This window comes from Macrobrachium nipponense, chromosome 31 (genome assembly GCF_015104395.2).
Source record: "Macrobrachium nipponense isolate FS-2020 chromosome 31, ASM1510439v2, whole genome shotgun sequence".
In the NCBI taxonomy this organism is placed as follows: Eukaryota; Metazoa; Arthropoda; class Malacostraca; order Decapoda; family Palaemonidae; genus Macrobrachium; species Macrobrachium nipponense.
The window spans coordinates 11,517,773-11,532,963 of NC_061093.1; the positions used below are offsets into that span (position 1 = coordinate 11,517,773).

General features: G+C 42.9%; 1 protein-coding gene across 1 annotated transcript in view; it reads left to right on the forward strand.

The window, feature by feature from the left end:
- Window positions 1-11,137: 11,137 nt before the first annotated feature.
- Window positions 11,138-15,191, forward strand: part of LOC135206467 (peroxisomal multifunctional enzyme A-like) — a 72,313-nt gene continuing 68,259 nt past the window's right edge. Inside the window, exon 1 of the mRNA XM_064237843.1 lies at window positions 11,138-11,389. Coding sequence (XP_064093913.1) covers window positions 11,149-11,389 — 241 coding nt within the window. The 5' untranslated portion in view covers window positions 11,138-11,148. The remainder of the gene's footprint in view (window positions 11,390-15,191) is intronic.

Here is a 15,191-nt window from a genome sequence, read left to right on the forward strand (position 1 = left end):
ACATGTGGCCTTCCAACTGTAGCATGTCCACCACCGTTGACTGGAATGGGTATTCTGGGGGTGCTGTGAGTACTAATGGTTCAGCCAGCTGTGATGGAGCATGTATATCACAAGAGGCTCATCCATCCCTGTGGCTCTGCAGGTCACCTTCTATGCCTGGCCAGTAAACTGATTGCCTAGCCCTGCGGAGCATGGAGTCCACCCCCTGATGGCCTGCGTGAAGGCCTGTAATGACTTGAAGGCGAAGTTCCTCTGGAATGAGCAGACGTCGGCATCCTTGCTCATAAGTGTAGACTATCAGGTCTTCTACCATAGATAACCTGTTCCTAACTGAGTAGAACTGATGTAGGCAGGCCAACTCCTGGGCCTTCTGTGGGCGCCAGTCATTTGCTACCACTTTAGCTACCAACAACCGGTATACAGGGTCTTTAGAAGCTGCTACTTTGACCCTCTCCTCATCAACTATGAGGCATTCTTGCTCACGGGCAGTGGCTGAAGCAGCGACAAGGGCGGCAGTCATATCCTCTTCAAGTTCAGAGTCCTTGTCATCTGGTTTGCAATGGAGAGCAGGGAAGTGTGAAAAGAAGTCAGCAGCGCAATTCCTCTTCCTAGGTAGGTATCTTACCTGGAACCTGTATTGCAGGGTTTTCTCCTTGAGATGGAAGAGTCTTGGGTTCAGTATATCCTTCAGCTCTTTATCACCCAGGAGCTTGACCAGCGGGTGGTGGTCAGTCACAATCAATAAGTTTGGGCAGCCCAACAGGAGTAGCCTGGCCTTCTTGAGACACCATGTGACAGCTAAGGCCTCTCCCTCAGCAGCAGCATACCCAGCTTCAGCTTGTGACAAGTGACGGCTCCCATATAGGGCAATACGCCACCCACCCTTACAGCAGAATGGAACATCAGCTGAGGTACAAGCACAGTACTGCTGCAGGATCACAAACCCGATCCCATCTCTGCTCCATTCTGCTAGGGCTGCCGTAGATCGGGTCTTGTCATTGTATACCAGCCCATCCTCGGCCAGCTTTCATATGGCCTCCTGTGCTTGGTGGAATCTCTCTTGTAGGTTGTTATCCCAGTAGACATTCTTGCTTGCAGACTTCCATCAGCAGGGCGGTGGTGAGGAAAGGTGCCAACTGCTTGACAAAGCCAAACCATGACCTGATGTCAGTGACAGAGGGGTTGTCAGGCATAGGGAATCTCTGTATGGCAGCTAGACTCTCCTCTGTGGGCCTATAGGAATCCCATCCCGGCTGGAATCGGACAAAACTCACTTCTCTTCGGCAGAAGCTGAATTTCTCTGGCTTGAGGGTTATTTTCTTTTTGGCACATGTGTCCAAGAAATTATATGTGTGCCAAAAGGCCTCTTTGACGCTGTTGTCATACAGAAGAGTATTATCCGCACACTTGTGTTTTCGGGGAATGTCCTTGATGGCATCATCAAACCTCTTGGTGTAGGCATCTGAAGCTTAACAGTGTCCCAGGGGTGTTCTTCTGCACCAATAACACCCCCAGGGAGTGATAAAGGTTGTGAGTTTGTGGCTTTCTTCATCTAACTCTACCTGGTCGAAGCCCCAATGCGCATCTGCCACTGTCTTAAAGGAATGTAAAGGTACCCCTGAGATCATGTCGAAAGGAGCAGGGGTGTAATGCGTCTCTCTCCTGCAGGAGGCACTGAGGCGTTGAAAGTCCACAGTGTGGCGGGGCTGACCTGACTTCTTGGCAACAATGACCATCCTTGCACACCATTCTGTTACTTCACCAGTCGGTACCTCCTCAATGATGCCTTTCTTGATGTCCTGGTCCAACTGCATCTTCACTTCTGATACCCAATCCTTTGGCACTGATGCTGGAGTGTGGCATGCATAAGGGGTTGCCCCTGGGAGTAGATGAATATGATGCGGCTTACCCTCCATTGACAAGGTTAGGGAGGGGCTCCCTTTCTGTATTGAATGTCGATGATGAAAAATGGAGCAAGAGCCACTGCTCCAACTTTGGGATGTTCTCCTCCACTGGTGGGAAGGGTATGGATGAGGGCTTGGGCAGGGACTGCCCAATGGGGGTGGGTATCTCATGTTCCAGTGCAAGGCTTGCTGACACCGGTAAATGGTGGGGAAAGGACTGGGGCACGAGGCCAAGGTCCTTATATGCAGCCAATGAAAGAAAGAATGACCTTGCAGACTTGATGAAGTACACTTCTTGGACGGTTGTCCTGTCACTATATTGAACGCAAAGGTGGGCAGTCCCCATTCACTCCAATCTAATGGTGGCAACATCATGTAGGGCCCTGCAGCGTCGTGAAAGGGCCCAATGAGGGTCGACAGCAGGATGGGGCCTGCAACACACACTTGGGCCCCAGTGTCTACCACAGCTTGTACAGGGCTGTGACCCTTAGGCCTAGTGCTATGCACTGATGAGGACTCTACCACTTGTATAGTAGACTGCATACTGGGTTGTACTCCGGCAGTGACTGCCCCCAGTGTTACTGATGAAGCAGGGGCATATCATTCACCATCTTCTTGCTCCTACAAAATCGTTTCAAGTGGCCAATTTTTTGGCAGCCATGACAAACACTATTTTTCGCTGGGCACAACACCTTTCTGGGCTCGTGCTGCACTCTGCAGTTCCCACACACGTGAGCATGGATGAGAACTCGAGGCCCTCCCATTACTCTTCATCGCTACACACTCGGGGGAGCTGAGGTCTGTCTCCACATTGGCCGCACGTGGTTCTTGATGCCATGTGTCGTGCTGGGGCATGGATGCATCTTTGCGGGCTGCTTCGTATGTTGCACACACTGCCCTTAGGGCATCTACACTACAAACAGAATCACATGACCTATAGAGGACTCTTTTCAATATCTCATCCCTTTGACCTACCATAAGCTTTCTAATAAGCATATATTCAGACATATCACACTGACAGCTAGGACACTGGAAGCCACAGTCCATGGCCTTTTGAGAGCACTTTGCAAAATACTCACTAATGGACTCCTCACACCCTTGCACATAACAAAAAACTCAGCCCAATGCACAACCTGCTTCGATGCACACAGAACCATGCCCCCTATAGCATCCAAAGCCCCTTCTGGAGACAAGTTAGCCCACTGTAAATCACTATACCTGGCATCTGGTGTGCATTGCAATTCTGGGGTGCAATGAAGCCTAATGTGTTGAACTGCATCCGCTGGTTGAAGCTTATGTAGCTTAAGCCAATGTGTCATGGACCGTTTCGAAGTCCTGTAGGAGGCTGATGACATTTCCAAAGCACCCTTCTCTGATAGTGGTGGGGCTAGGGCCCTGGGGCTGCTCTGTAGATGCAAGCCACTCGCCATTGTAGCCAGACGGTCGTTAAGGGCTTGCAATGCATCTCGACCCTCAGCAACTACATGTTGAACAGCTGGTGATCTTGACACCACTCCGACGGGAGTACTGTGGAGACCTCTGGAGGATGGTCGTGCCCTCCTTGCCATGAAAGATGGTTTCCCTGATGTAGACATTATTATTCTTTATGCATCCTACCCACTGCGCCATGTAGGAAACAGAAGGAAACCTGTGTATCACTCCAGTGCTTTATTACACGTCCAGTCTATACAGAGGTGTGACTGCAAGTGAGTTGCAGACACACGGACTGCATTGGCGCCAATTGCGCTGACCTCTTGGCAACAGACATTACACATGTTCAACCATCCTACACCTGTATATAACTCCATCAGTGTATTATTGATTTTTCTGTCACTGATGATGACCCCGTTATGAGTATGCTCTGGGACGAGCAATAAGTGAGTTACAAGTTCCTAGAAGAGGAACCTTGACTTTATTACATGATTTTACTTTTATCATTGATTAAGCTCTGCTTGAGTATTGGTTTTGGGTTGATTTTTTCTATTGATGCTTTGAGATATGTGCTTACATTACTTTTGCATGATTGCAGTCGTGATGTGCACTGCACTGTTTGTATGTTGATTCCATGATAGTATTCAAATTACATTTTGATGTGATCTTGCTGCCATTAGATGGCCTGAATTGATCTGTAGTATGTTATGCTGAGCTGACATTGATTGAATTTTGCTGAACCTTTTATTGCAATCGTTGCCTCGAGAGTCACAATTTGTACATTACTTTTGATTCTCTTTGATTGTTGCATTATGTCCTTGCTTTTTTTGAGTGACCACTCCATATTGAACCTGTTTGCTGACGAAAGCTAGACCCGTGCTGTAGAGCTGCACATGAGCCTAGGCTCTGATGACCCATTTGACCATATTTGCCGGCTCCGTCTGAATTCCTTGTTGCCTGCTTCCTTTCCTTCCCCTCTTTTTGGAGGGTGGAGAATATCGTGAAAAATTAGTGCATGAATTTTCCAAGACTTATCTTCCGCCCCTCCATCTTTTCCCCGCTTGCAATGTAAGACGAATTGTCGAGTATAAGGCAGATTGGCGGCTGCAGTGAAATGGTTCCTTTTTGTATGTACACCTTTATTAGTCATCGCCTCTCCTCCCTCATTGCTTAATCACTAGATTCTTGTTATCTTATAAATTATATGAAAAACTAAGGAATGTTCCCTTCTTAAAGAAAATTAATTCTGTCTAAAACGACTAACCTGATCCACTCGGATATAAAACCAAGCCGCACCCCAAGTTCTCCCTCTCTCTCTCTCTCTGTTAATTAACGTAGTTCAGATAGCAACACTTCCAGGTCTTGAACGAGGTGTGAGGGTGTACGCTCGGGCATGGAGGGAGACAGCAATTGACCAGAATTGCATATAGTAAGTAATCGTTCCATTTTATTGCCATCGTTGGGCTAATTGAATTTAATCATTATTGGGCATGTTCAGATTATTCTAACAAATGTATTGGTATTTGTTTCGTTAAAGTGTAAATTGATTTTTTGAAATTCTTAAAGTTTTTGAGTGGTCATGTGGCCACATAGAATTATTCAACTGTAGTGTGCTGAGCCACCTAAGTTCCGTTTATTTGCTTTGCTTTGTTAATTTTAAATGAATTTAGTTTTGAAATAAAAATTGTTAAAATCAGACGTGTCAATCATTAAGGAAGGGCTATCGGCCCATAACATAGGGCACAGACCTAGAGAAAGTCGCCATAACATTCACATCTTCAATTTAACGTCTAATATATCTGTCTCCGCCATGATAGTATTATCAGCCTTGACGTCAACCTCTTGGGGATAAATTTATCGTGTCATCATGTGTCTCAAATCGCATTCTCTGAAGTTCAGCAATTTTTTTCATCCCACTCAACAATCTTGCACTATATTAGCCATCCCAATTGTCTCCTTCATCATAAGCAAGGTCCTTTAAATATACTCGGAGAGGTCGGCTCATCAGTGAGCTACTCACATGTGGGTGGAGCTTTTGTACGTCAATTTTCGGAGACGGTGACCGAGGTTGACCTGACTAGAGGTAGTTTTACTTGATCTCTGTCACGTTTATTAACTTCCAGTAGCCATGCCTTCCGTTTGGGCTGTATTTGGATGCCATAATAATAGCAAAAAGACCATTAATATGGGTATTCGATATTTTATTTTCCCAAAAGAAAAACCAAAGAAGAAATGGATGCATACTTGCAAACGCGCAGATGATGTTAACTGGAAGCATGCTCTAATTTGTTCAGTCCATTTTAAAGCAGAGGACTATGCTGATGACATGAACTACCAACTCCTGGGAATTGAAAAACCCAAAAATCAGCGTGCACTGAAGGAAGAGGCTGTGCCATCCCTTTTTTTTTTACCTAATGGTAAGTTACAAGTTGAGCAATTTGCCAAAAACCTGCATGATACATATCCTCCCTTCGACTCTAGTTTCCTAAAATATTTTACCGTCTGTGACACCTAGATTACGAAAAGTAAATTGCATTAGACTAGTTTTTTGTTCCTTAAGTATAGGAATTGTTGTTGTGATTTAATAAAATCTGAAATGCAACACTGTCTTTTCAGGTAGCAGTGTATCTGAAAAGGAAGAGGATAGATGTGCACGAACCATAAAGCGAGGACTCAAGAGGACAGCCCAGGAAATATGTGAAATGGAGAATTGTCATTCAGAGACCAATGAAGTTTCTCCAGAAGTCTCTGTTCAAGAAATTATTGCACAGCCTGAAGAGAGTTCTGAACAAAATACAATTAAACAAGTAGAGGAAGTGGAAGAGCTAAAGAAAAAAAAATAGAGCATTTGGAAAAGACCAATCAAGAACTCCTGAAACTGGTTAGTTTGGAAATGGAAGTGACAGAACCTAAGTTCACAAACTGAAATAAACAAGTTATTTCAACCTGTGTCTAAGTACAACACGACAAAGCTCTCTCATAAAACTAATAAGCCTGTCAGTCAATGGAGCAATGAAGACATATCGTCAGCTTTCACTCTCAGAAGCATGAGCACCAAATGTTATTCATATTTGCGAACAGAAAGAGGATTTCCTCTGCCATCAAAAAGTACACTGAACAAACGAGGCGCAAAATCTGAAATTGTAGCCGGGTATTTTGCTTTCGGTTCTGTCACTGATGAAGGAAAAATCAGAAAGGATGACGGAAATAGAAAAACTTGCCACTATTTCATTTGATGAAATGAATATTGCTAGTAGGTGGAGCTATGACAAAGAGATGGACGTTTTGTATGAACTTTATGATAAAGTTCAAGTGGTTATGTTATAAGAGGTTTGACGGGAAGCTGGAAGCAACCCATATACTACCAGTATGATGACTCTAATGTGCATAAAAAACTAACTGATATTATTATAAATGTTGAAAAAGCTGGCTTTGCCGTTGTGGCAATTGTCCATGATCTTAGAACTAATAATTTGCGGGTTTGGAAAGAATTCGGGATTGATCCCCTTAACCCTGAGAAAGTCTTTTTTAAAAACCCATGTGCTGACAGGAATGTCTTCATATTTGCTGATGCTCCCCATTTGATAAAGTTAATTAGAAATCATTTTCTGGACCACGGTTTTCTCATGGAAAATGGAAATAGTGTATCGGATGCCTGTGTCCATGAAATGCTAATGAAAACCGTATCAGAGTATGCCTTATTTAAAATTAATGAAACGCATATCAATGTAAGTGGCTTACAAAGACAGCATGTAAAGTATGCTGAACGGCTACTTTCAAAGTCATGTGCTAAGGCATTGTATTTTTTAGGAGAAAGGGGCTTACTAGAGAGCAACAATTGGAAGGAAACTGCCGATTTTATAGCTACAGTGAATGAATGATTCGATGTCATGAATTCCTCTATGATGTTCGGTGACATAAAAGCCCACTATGCATTTGGGATAAATTTGGAAAGCCAGAAAAGTGCTCTACAAACAATGGTTGATGCTATGCTGGGAATGAGGGTAAAAAACCCAAAATTTAATTGCCTTTACAAATTCCAAAAAGTTGTGATATTATCTTGCCACTCAATGATTGGGCTACATAACATGCTACAACAGTCGTGACATTTCTTTTATTATGACACAGAGATTAAATCAAGACTGTCTTGAAAGTTTTTCTGAATGCATTAGGCAGATGAGAGGTTCTTATGATCATCCCAGTGCAGTTAATTATAAATACAGATTGAAAAACTTGTTGCTAGGTAGGGATATTGAACTTGTTAGCGATAAGGCTAAGTGCGACAAAGGAAATGAAAACCTTGACTCGTTATCCCATGAAATGGTATCATTTGGACGTGATGGAAACGGGCTTGATAAATCTTTCCATGGCAGGGAACTGGCCTTAGAAATATGTATGACAAACATCATTTTTAGAGACCTGGAATTTGATGTGGATCTTAAAAATGACGAAATGTCCTCTGAGGAAACAGAATTTGCTTAATGTCAGAAATCAGGAGAAACCACAGGATCTGTTATCGAGGAAGAGTCCTTAAGATATATCGGTGGGATATGAAGTGAAAAAGTTTTCCTTTAAATATCCAAATATAGGGTACATTGTTAACAGCAAGACGTTAGAGAAATGGGTCCCATTATAATAAGTGAAGGAAAACTCTATGCACCATCAGACTACTTTTTTTCTAAACTACTATGAGATTCAGGGCCTCTGTAACACTGTTTTTTGGACTTTGCTCATTATCAAAGCATCGGATGTAGCTGAAAGTTGACATATGTATATTTTACAACCACACACAAATTTTGTCAGCATTACCAATAACCTAAACCCGATATTTTTAATTTTTATACAGTAAAAATTCTCTAGCCGACGCCATTGGGCCATGATTACAAGCCAAGAGTCGAAAAACATTCATTACGTAAGCAAGGTAAAACATCGTTTGACGAAATGTTGCCCCGCCATCCACCAGACAGAAACTCATTCACCTTTTAAACATGACAAAGACTTTATGAATGGCGGGACGATACATAGACGTGGGTGGGGTATCTGTGCTAGTGTAGGAATACTACTGTAGCAGTAGTGCTGCAACAGTAGTAAAAGCAGTAATATACATGAATTAAACATTTAGGCCAACTGCTGGGATCCTTGAGGATCATTTAGCACTTCTTACAACTACTCGAGAAATTAATTTTTACAGCCAGAAGTTAAATTTTCTAATCCAACAATGCCCATGATAGCCTTCCAGTGTTATCCTGAATTATAACGAGGCGAAAGTGGGTGGAGCCTCATGAAGTCGCCATTCTGACGATAATTATTGGTGAAGGTTTAAAGCCAATAGGTAGATAGCCAATAAATAAAAATTGCTTGACATTGGATATAGCAGCTATCAAATCAAGCTTGTCTACTATGTTTTTGAAAATTACCAACTATTCCCTATATCTTGTCAATCTGATTATGACCTATAAAGTCGACTGTAATTTCTTAGGAAACTTATTTTGGGAGTTAGACTAATAATTCAAATGTTTTTGTATTTATTAACATATTTTTTGGTTTACTCATTATGACAATAATCAGTGGAGAGCTTTCAGAGTTCATAAAGGTGTACTGCTTTGCTTGTATTTAAATTTCTATGTCATTGTTGCCAGAGGTCCCAGCCTTCGTTACGTATAGCCATCATCCATCGAGGAAGAGGGAAGAAATCGCTGTCATAAGTTACGTAACGAGTGCGTTCGAAACCTTTTCTCTGAGTAGGCTAAGTTGGCCCCGTCCCTTCAAAAAAGTCCACTTGTTACATTATAAGTACCAAATTTTTATTCAACCTATATAATGCAGAATACAGTCAAAATATATGTGTAGATATAATGTGTATTCTGAAAAAGCGTTATATTTATGAAATGCATAGTTAAAAGGTGATTGCGAAAAAAACGTGTTACAGAGGCCCTGAATCTCATAGTAAAAATTTGTAGAGAAATTTTTACAGCAATTCATGGCTATGGTCTTAGACCAGGAACGGAATGCATAAAAACAATGGCTGCTGAAATGAAATCTGTGTTGCTGGTGTTCCTGACGAGGTTGCGGAATTTTGTTGCCAAAATATCAGTGTTTTTTAGAATGCGGCACCTCAACAACATTATCGACATGAGTAAAAAGAAACAGAGGACTTGCAGGAGTACAGTAAGAAAAAACCATGAAAATAACAACTTAGTTTTTCCCCTTGAGGTCCACACCTGGCTCGGTGAGAGTCAAACACATGCATATCTCAATTCCATCACCATTAAACTGTCATCTTTGTTCTGTTAATCTGTTAGGATTAAAATGAGAGTTCATTGTACCAAAACAACTTTCTCTATGTTAATCCTTAACTCGTTGTGTAGGATTTAGTACCAAGGAAAACTTTCTCTACGTTAATCCATACTTCTTTGGTTAGGGATAAGTGACAGTCAATACATTACAGTATTTGTGTTCCCTTGAAAGGTACCTCTATACCCTATGACGTTTTGTTTAGAAGCATCAGATTATTATGAAACTTTGATGTATGGTCTGCCATAAGGAAAATCTGCATTTTAAGTAAAACAAAATAGAAATATTTATACCTTAAGAAGTATTTTTTTTAAAGGTATCCTTGCATCGCGTTACTACGTATACCCAGGCGTATACCTGTCAGAGTCAGTGCTGTCAGGGGAGACTATTCGTAGCATGACGTCATGTGCAGAAGGAACGTATTTTCGCTCGCTGATGATCCGACCTTGATCATAGGTAGTAGAATTTGAATATCATGGACCCTATCATGACAAACAAGGCAGAGCCACTTCAACTTGTGATGTTATCTTCACTGATGCCTTCCAAGGAAACATACTTTATGATAACAATTTACATTCACCGTCTATATGCTTATCTTTTCTTTTATTGGAAATGACGTTCGTATTTTCTATTGTCTGATTTTTCCACGTAGCTATAGCAATTCCTCTCGGGTGTGGAACCATCCATTCACTACAGCCGCTCGATTGTCCCCCTAGCTAACTTGCGTATAGTTCTTCGTTATTCCTAAGAACTCAGATTGAGTCGCTAATTACATTAAAGCAGTTCAACTGCTGTAACGTCGATTAAGTGCCATGATGTAAGCATAACACACAAGTACTTTTAAGCATCCTTTTGGCCAAGGTCAAGTGTTCCTTCGAGTTCAAGGTCAAACTCAAAAACTCTTGTCAGAACTGAAACAATGCGTTATAGAATATTAGATTCAAGCTTCTTGATAAAGATGTGACTGGATAGAAAAACATGAGAGAGAGAGAGAGAGAGAGAGAGAGAGAGAGAGAGAGAGAGAGAGAGAGAGAGAGAGAGAGAGAGAGAGAGAGAGTGTGTGTGTAATGAATACTGTCACGATCCCACCGGGACAGTTAAGTGCAATTGCCTACACTTGTTCAAGTGTATAAAAGGAAGATCTAGTTTTTGTTTTGAAATTACAGTTTCCTACAGTATTCAGGTTGCATATTAAGAATTTACGGTTATTTTTGGGGAGGGGCGGGGCGGGGGGCGGTGGTCGACTGTATTTAACCCCCAGGGGCCAGTACTAAACACGGCGAAATGCATTTCACGCCCCAATCCTTGGTGGCTGTCGTATTCGCGGTAACGTTCCATACAATCCGTTCGGAGTTATTGCCTAAAATTACCTTATAAACTTCATTCATCTATATCATAAAAAACCATGAACACTGAACGACTCACTAAAGCAACGCAACGACCGAAGTGAAGAGAGAGAGAGCGAGAGAATGAAAGCAGATAGCTGAATGAATTTTGTACAGAACGTAACTTTTTGTTGATGTTGATAAGGTCTCGTCTTCTCCCTGGCAACAGCAGGACTCTGCGGCTCTCGAATGAATCTAAAGTGAACTTTGCCCATCGCTGCCTCCGATACGACGCTTCGGGTGGCACTTCTCGACGAGAACTGGTAGATCTAAGAATTGTGGCACAAGTGTTTAATAGTGACTTGGCGGAAGTTCGAATCATGGGGGAATTACGGTTTGATGGCAGAGTCGTCATTGTCACAGGCGCTGGTGGTGGTAAGTTTGATGACTATTTTTTTGTCCCTTTTTATAATCCAGGCTACCTAACTACCATACTGAGGATTAACCAACGCTTATATCAGTCTATCCTGGGTAGATCATGGGAAATCAGTTCTCGATGTGGTAGATCTACCTAGCCTAACTACTTAGGTACCTAGTTTTACCTACCTCCTGAACAAGAATTTATAGTAACCTAGCCTAGGAGGGTAAACAACTGGCCACCCTCCGAAAAAGTACTTCAACATGTCATGACACCGGAGATGGTCATCATTCATGAGTTGTTGGTGGTGGTAGCAGGAGCTCAAGACCTCTACTCTGCTTTCGAAGTACCTAAGTATTTTCTCCAAAGTTAGAAATTAAGGCCATATTTTCAGATTTAAACAGAGCATAATTAAAAGTGTGGCCAACGCAGTGCACACTACCCCAAAATGCTTTCGAAATTTTGGTATTTCTACAGAAGCAGTCCGCACGGATTGCAAGGAACGTAACCGCGGATACGACATCCACTAGGGATTGGGGGCCGTCCAATGTATTTCGCCGTGTTTAGTACTGGCCCTTGGGGGGTTAATTACAGTCGTCCGAATAAATATTATTTAAAATTCTTGTTCAGCAGGTAAAACTGCATAGAAAAACCGCAACTGCCATAGTCTAGGCCGCCGCGGATAAGTACCCTAGATCTACCAAAATTTTTACTTAGGTACGATTAAAGAAGTTTTGAAGATTGACGCCATCTCGATGTTATGGAGTCGCTTGTGTCAACAAACTGACCATTTCCTGTGGTAAATCCGCACATCACTTGTACCCATGTACACCAGGGCTCTTTCAGCTATTCATGTAATTGTTATAATTGTAATGCGCATATATATCTTTATTATTTACTTTTTGGATATATGAAGATGTTTTACTGGCGGATTACCGCTGTAGTGTGGTGCAATCGCTTTCGCTCCCTGGGCCTCTTGTCTGCTTTCGCACCATAGGAAATTAATGGGGCCGAATTTGCAATGACCAGAAAGTCGTTAAAAGAGGAAAGTTAGTGCAAGCACGATTTTGGCAATATTTCTTTTTGTACGAACACTCTTATCAGAACGAGATTGTGCTATAGTGTATTACACCAGTGCCGTAATTTATAAGGGTATCGTGAATCACTAATCGTAAAGAATAACGACACTTGTCCTTTTACCCTTTTACCAAGAGACAAAAACTCCATTATCCAGTAATGGATACGAACACAGCAGTAAAAAGCTCCACCTACCCTCTCCCTCCACCGCCACCCCTGTCCTCCTTCCTTCCTTCACCTTCCCTTCTCTCTCTCTGTTGCCAATTGGTTTGTGTTCACCCTCCAAACTGGGTATAAGACTTACACAAAACGTAGAAATTGGTGAAATTAGCCTATGTATTGGAAGTATACATACATAAATATTAAAGTAATTTTATCATTATTGCATTACTATGACAACTAGAATTCATGGAAATGGTTTATAATAATGCATGTGTGAAGCTCCACTAATGTGGCAACGATGATTTTGCCATTCTTAGCATGCAAACATTAAAGGTTACATTTATTTCTGCCATACAGTTATTACAAAAATCAAAATACTAATACAGACTTAAATCAATGAAAAGTGCTAGCAAAAAAAAAAATTATAATCCACTAATCCGTCGTCTGCTCCGCGATGGTTTTTGGCAGCCAGATGTATGACAAGGTTAGAAACATTGGATTGTATCTACTTTAGAAATATCTGTAATTTTTTTGGGTAATTTGGTTGCAAAAAAAGGGATAATAGACATGAATTAAATAAACATTTTGAAGTAACAAAGTAAAGTTAAACTAAATAATGAGTAAAGTAAACAATTAAGGGAATAAAGCTTTGCACCTCATAAACATTGTCGTCGTCTGCTGCTTGTAACTGTGTTTGTGGAGTGAGCGGTTAGGAACAAGGAACAGCAACGTGGTTCAAGTGCAATTTGGAGTGGATTAAGACCAATAATGTGTATATTGTTCCGATACGTAATACAAACCATCGGTCCTTTAACAATAGGAAGTAGCTAGCGGCAGCTGGAACGGTCGTAAGCTTCGAACAAGGGGAGAACGGTAGTTAACTGCTTGTCCGACAGTCGCGCGCCGCGCGACTGGGAGGTAAACAAATCACTTTTGCTTTCGGCCGCGGGTGTGAAGGACGTGTTCGTCATCGCTCTCTGCCCGCTTCATCGTCGTATGCTTTGTTTATATTGTGTTTTCTACTAATGGTTTGTTTGACTTGAAAATGAAACTGTAAGTACACTGTTTTCATTTTCATTACTTAATTATGAACCAACATGGAGTTATCGCCGTAGATGCGGCGATTTCCTCTCTTTTCATGAATTGAACCCTTGAATTATGCCTCGGTGCCGAGGGCGGGCGCGCTCGCGCCGAGTCATGTATTTTGGGCGAAAGTGTGTAATTGAAAAATGTAAGTACTCTTTTCATTATGTTTGCCCTGTGCGTTCGTTACCGAGAGTGTTTGTTGCGCTCGGCACGAGCCTTTTAATTTTGTATAATAGAATGCAATGAAAGTGGATTCGCAATTGCAATATTCTTTTCATTTTCATTTATTTATTTGCATGAAATTTAATTTGGATCAATTTTCGTTCTTACCCCGGGAATTGATCCTTACGTTTTTTTTATGTGAAATGAAAATCGCAAGATGCAGTATTCTGTTTCATTCTCATATATATTTTTCTTGATAGCATCATATTATTTGGATCAAGTTTCTGTTCTTACCCGGGAATTATTGGGAATTGATTTTTTCCCCTTTAAGTTCTATGAAGTGAATCGCAAGGGCAGTATTCTGTTTCATTTTCATATTACTTTTCACTGCTGTGCGGGGGTAGGGGCACGCGAATGGTCCTGCCAGGAAGTCGTCGGAAAGCTCTCCCGCGACTCCCTTGGTATCCGATTCTTCGTCTTCCTTCCTGCCCCCGCTCAGCTTCTTCGTTGTATTTTGTATTTGGGGTCTTCCTTGCGTTCGGGGTGGGGCATGTCTTCCCCCCGTGCGTGAGGGAACCCCTCTTACTAATCTATCTATGTTACCGCAGGTGCTACATCCGTGGGAGACGACCTTGGACAGGTATGGACCACCCGCGGAGGCAGGGCGTGCCTAGCATCCACGGGCTGCTGCAGCGTCTAGCGAGGTCTGGGCGGTCTCCACTACTACCACGGCCTCGCTTATGCTGCTCCTCCCCCTCCTGGTCTACACTCCCCATGCTGTGTCGATGACGCCGTCTGCCGCTACTAGGGCCGCAGCCGTACCGAGGTGGGGTTGCCGCCGCCGCCTGTTTTTCTTCGGTGTTGCCTGCCCCAGACTTGTCCCGCTGTTCCATGCAGCTCGCCCCGGGGACCGGCGCCAAGGAGCCCCCAGGCTTCCGCTGGCTGCGCCGATGATTCTACGAGGCGATCGCTGGGCCTGCCGTACCTGCCGCTGATGTGATTCCCGCTGTTGGCTTGGCTGTCCCTTCTGGGTCTACCGCTACCGCTGTTTCCCTGCCGCTCCTGAGCTGGTTGCTGTTTCCTGTCGCTCCTGGTTCCTGTGCCTGTCCATGCTGGTCCTGCCCACGGTGTGTCTTCCCCAGTCCCAGGTCCTTCCGGACAGGTGCAGTCGGGCCGTGTTGCTTCGGCAATAGCCCCGGCTCCGGCCTGGATGGAGGACCTGACGACTGTCCTGCGTGAGCTGACGAGGAAGAGGAGAAGAGGAAGCGGTCATCTTCGTCTTCATCGTCTGCTGCTGCCTCTTCCCCTTCGACTTCTAAGGCACATAAGCCG